We start from the raw sequence: 19638 nt of genomic DNA on the forward strand, positions 1-19638 counted from the left end.
CCCTGAGATCAAGAGTCACATCCTCCACGGACTGAGCCAGCCAGGTGCCCCTGGAAAGGGAGGTTTAGATCACTGGAGAATGGTAAACTTCAATTTGTGGACATAGGATTCAAGGCTGTTTTTAAAATTCCTGGTTGCCTTTCCCTGGTCACCAAGTTTCTGAAAATTACTCTTTGACTCAAAGTTAGCTTTGATGCTTCTAGTGAAACAAAAAAATAAATAAAAGGGTAAATGAAGGTAGCTACATTCTCCGACAGAGACCAGCCTGGAGTTTGCCCTTTTTTTTCAGAGCACCAAAAGGAAATAGTCATAACATTGGAATCAAGCTGGAATATATTACCTGTAATGACATAAAATAAATTTACAACACCTATGAAAGTGCTTTGTAGGCTAAAGACTGTAGTGCTTCTCCAGGAGCACGGTGAGCATTACTGAACTCATCTAGAAAGGGAACCGTGCCCACACCATTCTGGCCCAAGTCACAGTGATTCAACAGCAAGGCCTGAGCTCTGACTCAGGCAACAAGCATCCTCCAGTTCCAGGGAGGCAGCGTTCTACGAATCACAGAGAGTGCAAGGAGGGAACTACAGACACCCGTTCTCGAAGGATGGCTGAGACCTAAGCATTTCAACACAAAACGGCTCCATACCTTCATTTTGAAGACTGGCTGGAATTCTTTCAGAGCAGATAACAATTTAATCTGAACTGAGGCCCTTTCGGCTTCTTTACCATCTGCGAAAACATCGAAGAGAGCATCCAAGGCTTCTCCTGCCACCACGAGGGAGGGATCTTTGGTGGCAACCTCAAGCAGAAAGCACCCAATGGTCTGGAGACAACAAGGCACACTGTTGATTGTCCAATATTCTAACATCAGTTTCCAAAATAAGTACTAACTTTCAATGTGGTAACAATTCACGTATGGTATTTTAAAATTTAGAAATGCCAGAGACAAATTAAAACTTGGAAAGAACTAAAGATTAAAGACTTCACCTATACTTATAAATACACCAAATATAATATCAACAAGATAACTTAAGTATATTAGAGTTTCTATTCCTAAATTAAATCAATTAAAATTTCCCCTCTATCTCCCCCAAAAAGGCTTTCCCCATGGTGTCAAAAATACAGATATATGTCTGCAACAAAAAACATGCTTTTAAAACTATATGAAAAAGTAAAATTATATGAAAAACACTCTAGGGCAACTAAAAAAATGAAACTTCATCTCTTTCTGACTCCTGTGATGATCTTTAACACCCATCCATCCTTTGAGGATTAGCTAGCTGATGAACAGGGCATTCCCAATCTGTGAGGAACTGTTCGAGAGTGAACTTACTTTGTTTTTGGCTGTTCTGCTTCACCCTTTATGTCTCAAGGGTGATGTGCACATCTGGTATTATCGGTGGGAGAGTGGAAATGCTAAGAACAGCGAGTCCAAACTCCAGCTGTGACATAAATAACAGACTGACCCTTAGAAAGTCCATTACCCGCTCTGGACCTCAGTCTTATCTGAATTTAAGTACTTGAGATAACCTCTAGGATAGTATTTAGAGTTAATAACCTATAATAAAGTATGAAGCACATACGATCACCTATGAAGTAGTCTTATTAAAAAGATCAACATAAATTTGAATGGGATCCAGGTTTAGATCTAACTTGTAGTCTGCAGAAAATACAGAGGATAAAGGAACAAGCTTAACACCACATGGAAGCAATCAGACAAATCCAGAAGGTTGGAGGCTGTGAGACAACTGACCCCAGAATTTGAGGAATAAACAGGTGGTAGTAGAGGTGCCCGGCTGGCTCAGTCAACAGAGCATGTGACTCCTGATCTCAGGGTCATGAGTTCAAGCCCCATGTTGCGCACAGAGCTTACTTAAGAAAGAAAGAAACAAAAAACAAAAAGCAGGTGATGAGAGGTAGTGCCAGGGTAATGGCAGGGAGAGAAGTTTCTAGATTGAGAGAAGCTTAGATGATCCAAAGCCAAACATAACATGTAGACTTGACTTAGATCCTCATTTAAACAAACTATCTATAAACAGATGTTTGTGGAACAACTGGAAACATGTGAGGATGGACCATGCTGAAGACATTAAACAGTGAACGGGCGCCTGGGTGGCTCAGTTGGTTAAGTGCCTGCCTTCAGCTCAGGTCTTGAGCTCAGGGTCCTGGGATGAGGCCCCATGTCAGACTCCCTGCTTAGTGGGGAGTCTGCTTCTCTCTCTCCCTCTGCTGCGTGCCCTTGCCCCGCTCTTCCCCTCACCGCACCCTCCACCGGTGCTCTCTCTCAAATAAATAAATAAAATCTTAAAAAAAATTTTTTTTTTTTTTAAATCACATGTTATGCCTGAGAAAAACTTGCTGCTCCTCCTAAGTGGATCTTGGAAATTATAGTCGTAAGGGACAGGAAGTGATGAAACACGTACATGCTCATCTGTATCTGCGTACACATACACAGCCACATGGCTACGTTCTCTCTCACTAATGTGTCTATATATCAAAATTCCCTAGAATAAACAGAAGAATGGAGTAACCATGGCTGTCTCTCTAGAGTCAAACTGGGGGGGGCTGGAAAGTTAGTAATGGAGAGGGGTCTTTCATTATATATTCTTTTCTACTTTTCTAAATGTTTTCTTACATGCATGTATCATCTTTTAAAATTAGGTTCTAAAAAATATCAGTCACTGGGGTCCCTGGGTGGCCCAGTCTAGTTAAGCATCCAGTTCTTTTTTTTTTTTTTTTTTTTTTTTGAGAGAGAGAAGGAAAGAGCAGGGGGAGGGGCACACGGAGACAGGGAGAGAGAAGCAGACTCTATGCTGAGCCAACGCAGGGCTCAATCTCATCACCCTGAGATCATGACTTGCTCTTGATCTCCACTCCGTTCTCAACCTCAGTGCTGTGAGTTCAAGCCCTGCATCAGGCTCCACGCTGGGCATGGAGCCTACTTAAAAATAAAACAAAAACAAAAACCAGTCGTTGTAAAGTTCTCAGGAAGTCTAATAGTTTATTACCCATTAATTAGTAATAATATTTCAGCAATTATTATTAGCACAAAGAGGGGCAATTTTACTACCACAGTCCTTTTAGTTCCTAGGGATGCTGTGTCTCTAACATTGTAGTTCCCCAGCAACTGTGCTGAGATAAAACGCTGTAAGCAAATATGCTGAGTGAGTTCCTAATGCACTTCCCACTTAAAACTTACACAGTGATAGCAGAGTGAACTGTGTGGTATTGTTCAGAATGTGCTTTAGTCTGGCGTGCTAAAGCAACTGGGGAGTTGTTCCTTCATTAGTACGAGAATATAATATGCATACATTTTATGCAACAGCAAAGGCAGAGGCACCTGGGACAATTCTCAACTGGGCCTTTCACTAAAAACAAATTTATTTCTGAAAAAGTATCTCAGGAATAAAGTTAAAAGTGACCAAATGCAACTCAGTTTTTCAAGTGCCTACCTAATTCATATAGGCAAATCAAACCAAAGGGAATATTTTAATAATGTACCTTAGTAAGCAACTTCTCGATAGGATTTCTTCTCATGATGTCCATAGAAGTTTTTAAAAATCCCACACCAACAGTTTACTCTTCCCCCTCTTTCTAACGATTTAATGCTTTACGTTGGAAGCATATAGTTTTACCTTAAGAGTTTCCAGTGTTCCATCTTCTTTGGCGAGGACGCTGCCCGTGATTCCTAAAATACTAACAACGTTTACTCTAACCCCGGTGTTACCACTGTGAATGCCGGCTGTGCATAGTGTCATCAACTGATTGGGAGTTATACACTGTTGAAAAGGAAAGAGAATATTTACAGTGTTAAACTCAACCAATGCCAACAGCATGTGCAACAACAGTGATAGGAATGACAACAACAGAGAAGTTATTACATATCTAATCAGTGCCCAGTACAGCTGGTAATTCTGAATAAATATGAGGCCTGTTCACGTCACTGTCATTATTCCATCTACCACAGCTGTAAGCCCAGAAGAGGGACTTCGTTTCCCATTAGTTTTACTTGAAGAAGACTTTTGGGGGGCATCTGGGTGGCTCAGTTAGCCAAGTATCTCCCTTCAGCTCAGGTCATGATCCTGGGGCCCTGGGATTAAGGCCCATGTCGGGTTTCCTGCTCATCGGGGAATCTGCTTTTCCCTCTCCCTCTCCCTCTGCCTCCTCTCCTACCCTGCTTGTGCTCTCTCTCCTTCAAATAAATAAATAAGATCTTTAAAAAAAAAAAAAAAGACAACTTTCAGTCAGATGTACACAAACCTATTTAAAGAGATCCTAATTTCTTTTAAACATTGATCCAAAAAAATGTTTCGAAAGTGTACATAGAATATGTAGCTTTAATAAAAATTGGCTGAAGCCATACAAGTTGAGAAATAACCCTGAGATGTGCGTTGTTACAGGAAATTATTAGAGACTGTAGAAACATTAAATTATACAGTGCTTCTACTGCGTAGTGATAATTTTCATTTAAGCTAATCTGAACACACCCGTGGATGCAGATATCACCAGAGAACTCAAGTTGTCGTGTTGCCAAACCATCACCTGTGAGCACCAGCACAGTGTGGTGACTAAGGGCTTGGGATCAGACATCCTGGGTTCATATCCTGGCTCCTCTCTCTCCCCTCCCCAACTAAGGTCTCCATTTCCCCATCAGGGACATGGGGACAGTGGTCACCCTGCAGAGTTGCTTTAAGAATTAAATAATGCACATCAAGAACTCACTAACTGTTAGATATTATTATATATAAACATACTGAACAGTTCTAAATCAAACTCATTTCTGAATCATCTGCAGTGTTTCTGCCAAACCTAAAGGTAACAGCTAATATGCCCCAGTTTCTTAGGAAATAATCTAATGGAAACAATCTTGCCAACCCTGGGATGCCTTCCAGCTGAACAAGGCTGCTGGGAATGCCGGAGGCGTGCTGCTTTACTACCAGCCCGAGTCACAAAGGCAAGCTGCCCCATATGCACAAGCCAACAAGGCAGAGAAATGGACAGGGAGCCGGACAGTTGTACTGTACTCTCAGTGCTGTTACTCAGCTACTCTGGTCCCTGGTTTTCCTCTCCTTGCAAAGCACGAGAGCCAGGCTCCTTCTAGTCCTCGAATTCCATGCTCGTGCCCAATGTACAGCCAACCTGAGGATTTATGGTCTTAATATATATGAATGCCCAGACATTAACTGAGCATGAGCTGGGAGGAATTCTCTTTAAGCGTCAGGCTGGTCCAGTTAACTACTGCTGAAGATCATGGAATATCAATAAAAAGACTTTATATTCCCATGGCCCTACAGTATAGGGTTTTTAATCCTCTCTCCATTATTACCATTCCCATGTCAAAGAAATTGAGGGTCAAAAGTTATGTTCTTGAAAAAAATTCTCAAATATACAAAGAAAAAAACTGAAAAAGTTTAGACTAGATGCCAAAAGCACATACTGTATTTAACAGTAAAGCACCAGAGATGTTCTCATTAAACTGTGGACCAAGATAAAGTTTGGGAAGCACGGCTCCAGGGTGTGGCCATGGAATGACTAAGGTAGGGAAGGAAGACCAGACCGCCAGAGAAAGGGAGGTCCAAGAACTTCGAAGCCAGGTGATGGGGGGACATCTATGTGGATCTTGAAGTCACCCAGAATCATGACAGGACTAGCAAAGAGTAACAAACCCCAACAGCAGGAATCTTCAAGGAACAAAGGGTGGCCCAGGGCATAGTAGGTGGCTGTAAGCAAGAGAAGTAGGTGGTATGGCCTAATGACATGTTAATCAAAACTGGAAGATTTTATTTTATTTATTTATTTTTTAAAGATTTTATTTATTTGACAGAGAGAGATCACAAGTAGGCAGAGAGGCAGGCAGAGAGAGTGAGAGGGAAGCAGGCTCCCCACCAAGCAGAGAGCCCAATGCAGGGCTCAATCCAAGGACCCTGAGATCATGACCTGAGCCAAAGGCAGTGGCTTAACCCACTGAGCCACACAGGTGCCCCAAAACTGGAAGATTTTAGAAAAGGGGCAGGGATGGTTTAGCACACTGGTCCCCAAACTTTGTGTGCAAGCCAATCACCCAGAGAACCGTTAAAATATAGATCACTGGGCCCCTCCTCAAAGTTTCTGCTTCAGTGGATTGGGGGCGAGGCTCTAGGATTTGCCCTTATATTCCAAGAAGAAAAAGACACCGACCCAATAGCAAAACTGGCAAAAGACAGGAGCGGTTACAGAAAAAAAATGCAAAGGCCCTTGAAGCACATAAAGAGACATCCAATCTCCTACCGTAAGACAAATGCAAATTTAAGTTGGTATATAATGTCTCAACTATCAAACTGGTAAAAAAAATCTAACGTTCTGACAACATTACTCTGTTTCTGAGGCTACAGCAAAACAGGCATTCTCCAGCTCTGCTGTAGGAAATCCAAAACGCCTCAATCTCAGAGGAGGAGACTAGAGCAATAATCAGCAAAATCACCAATGCATCTCTCCTCCAACTCAGCAAGCCCACTTCTCCGCGGAATCCATCTCCAAGACACCAGGGCAGAAACACGAAATAACATCTGTAAAAAGGCTCTTCCCTACAGTTCTAGTCGTAATAACAACGGACTGGAATGAGAACCCCCATCAACAGGCCGGCTGAACGAGGAGGGACACCAACACAATGGAGTAACAGGATGTGGAACTGTGAGGAAGGAATGAGGAAGGTGTCTGTACACAGTGATCGAGAAGGAAGAAAAGGCAAAGCAGGGTGCAGCAGCAAGACTCTTAACAGAACAGTGTCTGCGTATTTGCTTCTGTTTCCCAATTAAGAACAATGGAATGATAAATCAAAACCTGAAAAGGACAGGGGCAAAGGGACAGAAGCGAGACTAAATAAAAATAAGTAAGTGGAATTGTTTTAAAACATACATAACATAAAACCTGCCACTTTAACCTTTTAAAAAAAGATTTATTTATTTGAGAGAGAGAGAGAGAAAGCGAACACGAGTGGGGGGCGGGATGTGCAGAGGGAGTGGGAGCAGCTGACTCCCCGGTGAGCAGAGAGCCCAGGACTCTGCGATCATGACCTGAGCGGAAGGCAAGGCAGATGCCTAAATGACTGAGCCACCCAGGTGACCCTAACCATTTTTCAGTGCATAGTTCAGTGGCAGTAAATACCTTCAGACTGTTGTACCACTAGCCAATACCACCATCCACATCCAGGGCTTCGTCATTCCATACTGAAACCGTCCCATTAAACAGTATGTCCCTACATTTCCTCCCTTCCCCCAATCCCTGGTGGCCACTGTTCCACATACCGTCCTAATGAATTTAACTATTCTAGGTCCCTAATATATGGAATCATACAATATGTGTCTTTTTGTGTTTGGTTTATTTCACTTAATGTCATGTTTTCAAAGTTCATCCATGTTGTAATATGTATAAGAATTTCTTTCCTGGGGCCTCTGAGTGGCTCAGTGGGTGAAAGCCTCTGCCTCCGGCTCAGGTCATGATCCCAGGGTCCTGGGATCGAGCCCCGCATCGGGCTCTCTGCTCAGCAGGGAGCCTGCTTCCTCCTCTCTCTGCCTGCCTCTCTGCCTACTTGTGATCTCTGTCAAATAAATAAATAAATCTTTAAAAAAAAAAAAAGAATTTCTTTCCTTTTCAAAGCTGAATAATATTCCTTTATATGCATCTACCATATATTTCTCTGAATATATCTTGGTATCTTGGTTCAGTTTTAACTCTGAAATTGTGTAAATATTTTATATAATTAAAAATTAGGGGCACCTGGGTAGTTCAGTGGGTTAAAGCCTCTGCCTTCGGCTCAGGTCATGATCCCAGGGTCCTGGGATCGAGCCCCGCATCGGGCTCTCTGCTCAGCAGGGAGCCTGCTCCCCCCACCCCTCTCTGCCTACTTCTCTGCCTACTTGTGATCTCTGTCAAATAAATAAATAAATCTTTAAAAAAAAAATTAAGTCTCTTAAAAATAGGAAAGCTAAAAAAAAAAAAGAAAGAAAGAAAGAAAGCTAAAACAACTGAATCTAACTTTACAACAAGCCAGAAAGAGAATATTGTCAAGTAACTTGAAAATACAGCAATCTGACTATACAGTCTCAGAGGGGTTGTGAGATCAAGCCCCAAGTGGGGCTCTGTGTTCAGCAGGGAATCTGCTTAGGATTCTCTCTCCCTCCTCCTCTGCCCCTTCTACTCGTGCTACTCTCTCTCCCTAAAATACATACATACATACATACATACATAAATTGGACACTTAGGTGGCTCAGTGGGTTGGGTGTCTGCCTTTGTCTGGGGTCGTGATTCCAGGGTCCTGGGATCCAGTCCCACATCAGGCTCCTTGCTCTGCAGGGAGCCTGCTTCTCCCTCTGCCTGCCTCTCCCCCTGCTTGTGCGGTCTCTGACACTCTTTCTCTGACAAATAAATAAAATCCTTAATAAATAAATAAATAAATCTTAAAAACAAAACAAACAAAAAAGTCCCATGAGTTCATAATGATATTAAAACAAACAAACAAACCTCACTCACCACTTTTAGAGACTGCTAAGGGCACTAATTCATTATTTTGGAAAAATCCTATCTTTTTGGTACGAGCTTTGTTTCAAAGTTACCAAATAACTGATGAGACAGAAAGTTCTTATAGAAGAATCATAGCTGGGCTGCGTGGGTGGCTCAGTTGGTTAAGCAACTGCCTTCGGCTCAGGTCATGATCCTAGAGTCCCAGGATCCAGTCCCGAATCAGGCTCCCAGCTCCGTGGGGAGTCTGCTTCTCCCTCTGACTTTCTCCCCTCTCATTCTCTCTCTCTCTCTTTCAAATAAATAAATAAAATCTTTAAAAAAAAAAAAAAAGAAGAAGAAGAAGAAGAATCACAGCTGGGGCACCTGGGTAGCTCAGTGGTTAAATCCTCTGCCTTTGGCTCGGGTCGTGATCCCAGGGTCCTGGGATTGAGCCCTAAATCGGGCTTTCTGCTCAGCAGGGAGCCTGCTTCCTCCTCTCTCTCTCTGTCTGCCTCTCCGCCTACCTGTCTATCAAATAAACAAAATCTTTAAAAAAAAAAAAAGAAGAAGAATCACAGCTAATAAATGTAAAAGAAATGACAAAATTAAGATGTCTCCATTTTGCAACCACTGATAAGTAATAGATCTAGACAATATTAATCACTCCTGGCTACAACCATTAAATGAATCCACTGATTAATCCTTTATTAAAGAGAGAGGAAGGGCGCCTGGTCGCTCAGTGGGTTAAAGCCTCCTCCTTTGGCTCAGATCTCGGTCCAAGGGATTGAGCCCCACATCGGGCTCCCTGCTCAGCAGGGGGCCTGCTTCCCTTCCTCTCTGTCTGCCTGCCTCTCTGCCTACCTGTGACCTCTGTCTGTCAAATTTAAAAAAAAAAATTTTTTTTTAAATAGAGAGAGAGGAAGAGAACGAATGAGTCAGGGGAGGGGCAGAAGGAGAGGGAGAAGCAGACTCCCTGCTGAGCACAGAGCCTGATGACAGGCTCAATCCCAGGACCCCAAGATCATGACCTGAGTCCAAGGCAGCCGCTTTGCCAACTGGGCCACCCAGGTGCCCCGAATCCACTGATTAATCTTAACATCACCAATTTATGAAAATATATAATTTGTGATATAAAAGTAGAAAATACATACAGCACTATGAATTATTCTTCCCAAAAAATCTGATCCTGAATCTAATTAAGACTCTAGATCTAGTTCCTAGTTTATAGAATACATGAACAAGAGAGAGACATGTCAACACTACCATCGTGAGAAACCAGCCAAATCTCATAATGGAAAAAATTCTATAGGACAAATGATAGTTCTTCAATGAATAAATAATATAGGGAGGGGGAGTTGGTAGGGAAAATGTTTTAAACTAAGAGATTTAATAATCTGTGAATATATTAAAACCACTGAATCGTGCACTTATTTTTTAAAGATTTTATTTTTTTGAGAGCAAGTAAGAGAGAACAGAAGCGGGATGAGGGACAGAGGAAGAAGCAGACTCCCACTGAGCAGGGAACCCGACTCGGGGCTCAATCCCAGGACTGAGAATCAGGACCCGAGTCGAAGGCAGAAGCTTAACCGACTGAGCCACCCAGTTGGCCCTGAACTGTGCACTTCATTTATTTTTTTAAGATTTTGTTTATTTATGTGACAGAGAGAGAGAGAGAGAGCACAAGCAGAGGAGTAGGAGAGGGAGAGGGAGAAGCAGGCTTCCCGCAGAGCAGGGAGCCCCATGTGGGGCTCGATCCCAGGGCCCTGGGATCATGACCTGAGCCAAAGGCAGATGCTTAACGACTGAGCCGCCCAGGCACCCCTGAACTATTATGCACTTTAAATGGGTGAATTGTATGGCTGGTATGTGAAATAAATCCTCACTAAAGCCGTTAAAAAAAAAAAATTTTTTTTAAACCAAAGTATCAACCAAAAGCAGTAAGTGGATCTTGTTTGGATTCTGATTTAAACAAAACAACTGAAAAAGACATTTTTGTGGAAATTAGGAAAAAGTGAACTCAGGCTGATATCAACTGATAATTAAGCAATGCCATTAATCTGGGGCTATGGTACTGTGCTCGAGGTTTTAGAAGTCCATTTTCTGTCACAGACACATAATGAAATACTTACGGGTGAAGGAACATGACTTGCTTTAAAGCAGTCCAGAAAAAGCCACATGTGTAAGGGAGAGGAGAGTAACGAGAACGCCAGGACACGGCCAACTCTGTGACCCCTGCAGCTCATATGACACTATTCTCTCTGCTTTTAGAGATGTCTGAAAATTTCCTTAATAAAAAAGCGAAGAATAAAAGTGGGAGAGCAGCTATCACAGAGATGCCGCTGGATTACTATGGAGGGTCAGTAGGCAGGCATGAAAATTTCTGTAAAATGTTAAAGAAGACAAATGACATTCATAGAAGATATTTGTGACAGGTATGTCAACTAAGTTACATCAGTAAAAAAATCTGTGTGTGTGTTGGTAGCAGCGGTGGGAAGAAACAAAATACATCACTTTCTATTTTAAGGATTTTTGCTTTCTTTTTATAAGGATCATATACTCCTCTTCTAATAGGAATACTTAAAAAAAAAAATCAAGGGGCACCGGGGTGGCTCAGTGGGTTAAGCCTCTGCCTTGGGTTCAGGTCATGGTCTCAGAGTCCTGGGATCGAGCCCTGCCTCGGGCTCTCTGCTCAGCAGGAAGCCTGCTTCCCCCTCCCCCTCTGCCTGCCTCTCTGCCTACTTGTGATCTCTCTCTGTCAAATAAATAAATAAAAATCTTAAAAAAAAAAACAGTTAAGTAATTAAGTTTGCTTCCATAATACAGAATCTTTGTGGGTTACATATAAAATTTTTTTAAAAAATCTTACCTGAGAAATGTTCTTGGAGGCCATTGTTTGCAAAAGGGCCCTCAAGGCACTACTTATGGCTTCTAGAAAGTCAACGTGTTCAGCAAAATCTAAAACACAAAAATGAAATATAAATTTGTCTTCTCTAAGTTACTTTGTAAAAAAAAAAAAAAAATAGAATCAAAACATCGCATGTTAAATGTTAATATATGCTATTATAATTAAAACATTTTCAATGTTAAGCCCAAACTTCTAGTTAAGAGCCCCCTGTGAACTGTATACTTGACTTTGAAAGACGACCACAATTGAAATAACCATAATAAGGGAGCATTCTATAGACAGTCCTTGCCTTCTAGGTGCTGGATTTTCATTTACTTCGGGCTTTAGCCCATGATACACCTAAGCTAGCTTTCATAGACACAATTCAGCTTTTCATAGATTGTCATCACGGTGCTGGGCAAACCTCGCACAGAGAGGTCTCCCAAATCAGAGTGCTTCCTAGGCAGCCCAAACCTACTACCTACCCAAGAACTATTGCTCGTGCAAGGCTAGGCCACTATACCGCCGTGGTTTCAGTGGCTTCTGTGGTTTTTACCGACCCAACTTCCCCTTCCCATTCCTGCTCATTCTTACTCTTTTCTTTCTTACTCCTGTGATGGGAAAGGGAAGCGATGGACTTGCTGTGGTAGATTATACTGTCCGAAAATAATCACGACGGTCTATTTCCCCTCCCCTTGTGGGGGTGGGGGACTTTGTGATGTCAACCAACAGGACACATGAATGTGACAGGCCAGGTCGTGAAAGGCAACATGACCCGCACCTGACTCACTTGTGTTTGCTCTCTCCATTCTCTCTCTCAACTCTTGCTCTTGGAACCCAGCCACCACGCTGTAAGGAAGCCTAGGTCACATGGCAAGGTCATCTTGCTCTGACTGACAGCCCCTGTGAACCAACCATCAACATGAGCGAGACTTCAGACGATTCTGGCTCCTTGTTCTCCAGCGGAAGCCCTAGGGTAGTCTTCTCAACCCAAGCACTAGATATTCCGCACAGATAATTCCTACACACCCTAGGATATTAAGCAACATCCCTGACCTCTGTCCTCTAGACAACAGCAGCAACCCCCAAGTTGTAACAACAACAAAAAATGCCTCTAGACATTGCCAAATGGCCCCTGGCGTGGGGAGGACACGGCGTGGGGAAGGGAGCTGCCCCTAGTTGAGAACCCCTGGCCTAAACATTGTGGAGTGGAAACAAACCATCTCCACTGTGCGCTAAATTCCTGACCTATAGAAACCATGAGGAAACACATGATTATTGCTGTTTTAAGCCACAAAGTTTGGGGATGCGATAAATACCGTGGCTTTCTGCGCTCTGGTGCCTGGAGCCCTATAAAGATTCCAATGCCCCTTTGGGGGCTGCCTGCATGAGAATGAGGCAGCTTCCACACAAATCTGAATCAGAGCTTATAATATTTTTTTTGCCTCTCATGATCAGAGATATACATTATGTACTGAATTAGGAAATTCCTGTACATTTCACAGAACGGACACTAGGATAGCTTTAGGATCAGACAGGCCTGGGATGGAATCCTACCTCTGACATTATGTGACCCTCCTTTTGGCCTCTGGTCAAATGTCACCTCCTCAGACAGCCCTTTCCACACGAACCCATCTAATAGGCCCTTGGAACCCAGCCACCGTGTCAACCAATTCTGCTTTTATTTTTTTCTTCCGCGATGAAATTACATTTAAATCTTTATTCATCTGAGATTGTAAGCTCCATGAGCATCATGGTCTTGCCTATCTCATTCATGCCTGTATCCCTTGGATCTAGAATGGTGCATGGCATAGAGGGTTCAATAAGTATGGGCTAGGGGTGCCTGGGTAGCTCAGTCAGTTAAGCATTGGCCTTTAGCTCAGGTCATGATCCCAGGGTCCTGGGATCAAGTGCACATTGGGGTCCCTACTCAGCAGAGACTGCTTCCTTCTCTCCCTCTGCTGCCATTCCCCCTGCTTGTGCTCTCTTCTCTGTCAAATAAATAAATAAAATTTTAAGGGGCGCCTGGGTGGCTCAGTTAGTTAAGTTTCTGCATTCAGCTCAGGTCATGATCCCAGGGTCCTGGGATCGAGCCCCATGCTGAGCTCCATGCTCAGTGGGGAGCCCGCTGCTCCCTCTCCCACCACTCATACTCTCTCTCATTCTTGTGCTCTCTCAAATAAATAAATAAATAAATAAAAATCTTAAAAAAAAAAAAAAAAAAAGCATGTGCAAAAGGAGTGAGTGCCCCTGCAGGGGTTCCTCAACCTCCCGAAATCCCAGCTTCCTTACCAGGAAGGTGGGGTAACAATGCCTCGCTCATAAAGCCTAGTACCCAAAAGGCACTCAAAACTTGCTGTGAAGTTGTTACTACTAAAATTCAAAAAGTTGCCATGGCTCTAAAAGCAGGGTATATTTATATCTGATCACAGCTATGAAGTGTAGCCCTAGAAATTCATGAATTGCACATAAAACAACGAATCTGTATCATGAGGAAATCATTCAATATGAGCTAGAACACATTCAGAAACAATTTTTCCTGTCTTGCATTCTTAGAAAAATAACCATGACCTTAGATTCAAAACCCTAATGTAAACCACATTACTGTTTTACATTATGTGTAATTCATACTCTCCCTAAATTAAGGAAACATTCGGGTGATTTTTATTAAATTCACATTTCTGGTCATTTATCCAAATTTGGGAAAGGAGCTTCAAACTACCCTACCTTTCCGACAAATTCTCAGTGAGGGTCAACACATGTGGTATTGTTAAAGAAATTAAGTAAATGTCAACAGAAGTTAAACAGAAGGGGTGACCGAGGACATCTTTCACCTCGACAACTTTGTACAGCATCTAACCATCTCTAGCACACCTCGATGTACGTAAATAGTCAAGCCACAAGTAACTAAGTAGCAGATTTTTATTTAGGTGACTTTTTCAGACTGGTTTTCAATGTTCTGATAAAGAACAGGAAACATATCCCAGAATGGGTGCTATTACCATTTTAATTATAACGAAAAAGAAAGCTCTCCGCTTTCCCAAATGTGGGAAAACAGGGAACCCTAAAGGATTATAGAATTCATGTAATGGAGCAAGTGATAGACTGACCCAACCTGAAAACACAACATTGCTAAAATGTTCTTGATGTTTTAGAGATCCATAGCTTTTTTTTTTTTTTTTAAAGATTTTTTTTTTTTTATTTTAAAGACAGATCACAAGTAGGCAGAGAGGCAGGCAGAGAGAGAGAGACGAGGAAGCAGGCTCCCAGCTGAGCAGAGAGCCAGATGCGGGGCTCGATCCCAGGACCCTGGGATCATGACCTGAGCCGAAGGCAGAGGCTTTAACCCACTGAGCCACCCAGGCGCCCCAGATCCATAGCTTTTAATGAAGGAGACAAAGATGTTAATGTACTGAATGCAAGGACCAGAACCTGAATTTAATTAGCATTAAAATACATTAGCATTAAAAGTAAAGCAAGGTAGGCAGAGTTGTACGATCATCATACACTTAATATTCAAACATGGTAACACAAAAGCTAGAGAAATACGGCCCCATCCTCCCCAGAAAATTCTCCCATAATGGTTGATATTATCCACATAGAACCCACGAGACTTCATTATTTAATAAATCTCAATGTTCCAAAGGAATTTTAGAATACCATCTCCAAATATGAGCAATTCTTTATCAAAAATTTCATTATTTTCTTTTTTTAAAAAGATTTTATTTATTTGAGAGAGAGAGATCACAGGTAGGCAGAGAGAGAGGGGGAAGCAGGCTCCCTCCTGAGCAGAGAGCCCGATGCGGGGCTCGATCCCAGGACCCTGAGATCATGACCTGAGCCAAAGGAAGAGGCTTAACCCACTGAGCCACCCAGGCGCCCCTCGAAAATTTCATTCTGATAAGGAGAGGTTCTGTCAACAATACCCATGAACTTGGAATTTATGTAAAGTATTTAATTCTATGTTCCCACAATTCAGAAACTTTCCATTATTTCTCCAAGGCCGAGCTTGGTATCGTTTTCCTGTGATCTTCCAGATAATAAATGTGTAAGCATCAGTGACCACAAATAGCCACGTGAACTGAGAGAAACACACCCACGTGTTTTCTGTGCAGCAGAGGCACAGAATGTGTGTGCTCTCCTGTCAGTGGAACAAGCTCTTTAGACTGGCTGGAGGTGGAGCTTCTGGTACCTTGACTGGGACTCCCACCGAAAAATGGCAATTTGTTCTGCCAGACAGGCAGACACGATTTCCTTGGGGTAGGCAGATCTTGGAAGCTGTGACAGGCTAGGCCTTCTCGCCTGGGGCCTGGCTGTGTACAAGCCCATGTGGCCCAGCTCCCTACAGGGGGCCCACGTGAAGGATGGATGGGAGTGGGCCTGAGCAACAGCATCCCTCCCTGTCTTCCACTATGGGATATTCGGCTGGACTGGAGGCAGCCAGAATATCAGCAGGAGTCAGAGAAAACATCCCCTCTCCAGTAACCAAACCCCCCCAACCCAACCATCCAGATCTCTGCCTGGTTTATAACGCTGGGAGACAAACACAAAGCTATAGTTATCCGGCCAGCCACACCAACAAGCCACCTCTGTAGCCAGAGCCTGCCCAGTCTTGTCTCTGTCCTGTGTTAGGTGTGGCTGGGCACGGTTTTCACATGATCACACCAGCTAAAGAATGCGTAGCCTGAGATCACTGGAAAACTACATCCGCTGACTAATGCTGGTCCGTAGAGACAGAACAGTAACTATATACGGGTTTCTGAACATTTACTTTATTTTTAAAAACTGACCTAGAGGGGCGCCTGGGTGGCTCAAAGAGTTAAGCTTCTGCTTTCGGCTCAGGTCATGATCTCAGGGTCTTGGGATCGAGCCCCGCATCGGGCTCTCTGCTCAGCAGGGAGCCTGCTCCCTCCTCTCTTTCTCTCTGCCTGTCTCTCTGCCTACTTGTGATCTCTGTCTGTCAAATAAATAAATAAAATCTTTAAAAAATAAAAAAATAAAAAATAAATAAAAACTGACCTAGAACTTCTGAAATGTGCACTACTAAATGCACAGCACCTTGTATTAACTTGATGGTGTGCAAAATAGGGACACCTGGGTGGTTCGGTCGGTTGAGCGTCTGCCTTTGCTTCAGGTCATAATCCCAGAGTCCGGGGATGAAGAGTCCCTTGTTGAGCTCCCTGGTCAGTGGGGAGCCTGCTTCTCCCTCTCCCTCTGCCCCATCCCCTGCTCGTGCACGCTCTTTAAATTAAAAAAAAAAAAAAAAAAAAAAAAGATGTCTAGAAGAACTGGGGAATGGGGCACCTGGCTGGCTCAGTTAAAAGAATGTGCAAGTCTTGATCTCAGGGTCACTGAGTCTGAGCCCCACATTGGGTATAGAAATTACTTAAAAATTAAAAAAAACTTAAGAAAAAAGGGCGGGGGGCACCTGGGTGGCTCAGACATTAAGCGTCTGCCTTTGGCTCAGGTCATGATTCCGGGGTCCTGGGATCGAGCCCCACACTGGGCTCGCTGCTCAGTGGGAAGCCTGCTTCTCCCTCTCCCACTCCCCCTGCTTGTGTTCTCTCTCTCGCTGTGTCTCTCTCTGTCAACTAGATAAAATCTTAAAAAGCAAACAAAGAAACACACACATACTTTTCATATTAAGAATGGAAAAATACCCAAGAAAATTGGTAGCGTGATGGACACTGGGAGAGGAACTGGATGGTATGAGGAAAAGGAGAGAGGCTTTCCGCTTTATGTCCTCTAGTAACCTGTAAATTCTGTAATACAAGCACGGATTGCCTGATCAAATGTAACTCAAATGGTTTTATGTTTAGGAAAAAAAAATAAAGGGCGGCTGGGTGACTCAGTCGTTAAGGCTCTGCCTTCAGCTCAGGTCACGATCCCAGGGTCCTGGGATCGACGCCCGCATCAGGTTACCTGCTCAGCGGGAAGCCTGCTTCCCCCTCTCCCACTCCCCATGCTTGTGTTCCCTCTCTCGCTGTCTCTCTCTGTCAAGTAAGTAAATAAAATCTTAAAAAAAAAAAGAAGAAGATGAAGAAGAAAAATAAAGACTAGAGAATTACCCAAATATCTTCATGGGGCCTAATATTTATATGTGTGATTCAGCCTTATTGGCCTGATATAACTGGATGCAACTAATTTTAATAAAAAATAACAGTATAACCCAAAGACCAGCTTACAAATGTTGTTTGGACTCAACGCCACTGGCAACTACAACTTTGTGCTTGGAAAAGGTTTCTGCAGGTTGGAGGACAGGCACGGCACAATACCAAGTCCACGTTCCTCACCCTTCAAAACTCTGCTTGATCCAAATAGTCTTTCACGGTGAGGCCTGACTATTTACCTGGCTGAGAAAAAAGCAGCTGGGACAGATGTTGTGCAAGTGTCTGCAAGGCTGCAGGTCCCCCAAGGTGGTCCACATCCAGGAGGGATACAAGACTCTGGAGACACACGAGGGCTCTGCACTGGATAGTGTTCATTCTGGAAAGGAAGGCAAAGAATGCAGTCAGTTCCTCCAGTAGTTACCCAACAGAATTCAGTATTCCCTGGTAACCTAAGCTTCAGACTCTGACTGGGAATACCCGTACGCAGTGTGTGTGACTATTAACAAAGAATCTTAAGGTGAACTGATTATCTGCCTCATCAAATTGCTTGAGCACCCGGGGCCCGAGGCACAACTCCCTTTATGAGTCATAAGGAATTTGCTTTGGAAGAATTTCTACACATGGTGGCATCAGCAAAACGATTCTGAATTGTGAAACAGGACAAACATAAAGTGCTCAACACACATACAGAGTTTAACAGTTTATAGAGCAAACACCATGCCCCTAGATAAGAAACCCGGCTCACACCCTCACAGGGCATCTATCCCTTCCCTCTCTGACCCATGAAGGTCGGCACTATCTGTACTTTCTTGGTCTCCTTTTGGGGTTTACCACCTAGGTATGTATCCTAAAACAAAACAGTCAAGGGTTGCCAGTTACTGAACTTTGTGAAAACGGTATCGCAATGTGTATATTTTTGGGGGCCTTACTTTCTTGTTCAATGTTCTAGTTTAGCTTTCTTTCTTTCTTTCTTTTTTTAACTGCTGTATATATTTTACTGGGTGATTCTGTCAAAATTTATTTTTTTCTCCTGCCGCTGCCGGACACGGAGGTTGTTTCCTGGTTGCGGCAGCTGGAGCCACACTGCTATACACATTTAGGGCACAATGCACACATTTTTCTAGGGAACAGTCACAGGAACGGGGCTCTTCAATCTGGGGGGAGTCAGCTTCTTCTGGTTAGTGGTTCATCCTTTCATGGAATAACATAAGGACAAAGAGTTTTGAAAACAGAAAAGCTCTTACTTTCTAATCAAAGATTTCCAAGTGGGACTCCTAGAACATAGGTCAACGGCAGTGCTGTTTGGAAAGGCAGTTTTCTCAAAAATCTAGATTTAAGAAAGGCAGCAAAGCAAAGGTTAAAGAGTAGCATCGGTTTACTCACGATCCCTTTATCAAGTCCCAACCTACTACCTCCAGGCTTCGGAAGGATCTACTTTCCAGCGTCCTCCCACTACCGTTACTTCTAGCTTCTTTCTTACCAGCTGCCCACAGTCTGGAAGTGCAAGCAAACCTCTTTTGCATACATGGTGAATAGCTCTTGTAAGCCCTTCCTTCCCGTGCTCCACAATGAGGCTGGACTTGAAACAGACTACCTTCTTTGGGATGAGGTAGTTGGTGAAAGCCGTGTGAACCTCGTGGGAGAGGCAGAGGGGAGACAGCAGCTGCCCACCGCACTCACTGAAGGAATTCTCCATAAAGGCATCGCTCTCATCACTGCTGGAGAGCTCTTCCCACTCATCATCGGAGGGATCTGGGAAGAGTGCAAACCACACGTAACTGGAGTGTCTAAGACAGTCCTCATGGAAGCTGCCCTTTCAGTCCAGGGAAGAATGTCTGAACTTTGTAAATGGGTAACAAACCTTCCGTGCAGCACATGTTGACGATAATTTCCAGGGCAGTCTGCTGGGCCGTCAACAATGCTATGGTCTCTCTCAGTTCCTTGTCGGTGGACTAAAGGGAAAAAAAAAAAAAATCCAACAACCAACTCTCTATGTTTGGGAAAAGATTTTCACACGAATGTCCTTAGTTGGAGCCTATTAGATGATTTTTTTTTTTTACCCCTGGAATAGAGTGCACGGGGCATGGGGCAGCCAGAAGAACAGTCATAACGTGCTGAAGTACAAGCAAGCATTAGGACTGCTCCTGCCCCGAGCAGCAGGGG

At 43.4% G+C, this 19638-nt stretch overlaps 1 protein-coding gene across 6 annotated transcripts in view; it reads right to left on the reverse strand.

Annotated features, from left to right (window-relative positions):
• HEATR3 (HEAT repeat containing 3) overlaps window positions 1–19638 on the reverse strand; it is a 72620-nt gene that overhangs the window by 34736 nt on the left and 18246 nt on the right. For 5 of the 6 annotated variants that reach the window (XR_004382278.1, XM_032854529.1, XM_032854530.1 and 2 more), the window contains 7 exons: window positions 19337–19427; window positions 19070–19227; window positions 18720–18802; window positions 17715–17851; window positions 11348–11436; window positions 3639–3782; window positions 650–826 (listed from right to left, as the gene is read on the reverse strand). Coding sequence is in view for 5 of the 6 variants with exons in the window: in XM_032854529.1 (XP_032710420.1) it covers window positions 650–826; window positions 3639–3782; window positions 11348–11436; window positions 17715–17851; window positions 18720–18802; window positions 19070–19227; window positions 19337–19427 (879 nt within the window). In the remaining variant the exon portion in view is untranslated. Of the gene's footprint in view, window positions 1–649; window positions 827–1336; window positions 1446–3638; window positions 3783–11347; window positions 11437–17714; window positions 17852–18719; window positions 18803–19069; window positions 19228–19336; window positions 19428–19638 lie in introns of those variants that run through there. The other variant, XM_032854531.1, reaches the window with a different exon arrangement.

The sequence above is a fragment of the Lontra canadensis genome, unplaced genomic scaffold (assembly GCF_010015895.1).
Source record: "Lontra canadensis isolate GAN:19392208 unplaced genomic scaffold, GSC_riverotter_1.0 scaffold8, whole genome shotgun sequence".
In the NCBI taxonomy this organism is placed as follows: domain Eukaryota; kingdom Metazoa; phylum Chordata; class Mammalia; order Carnivora; family Mustelidae; genus Lontra; species Lontra canadensis.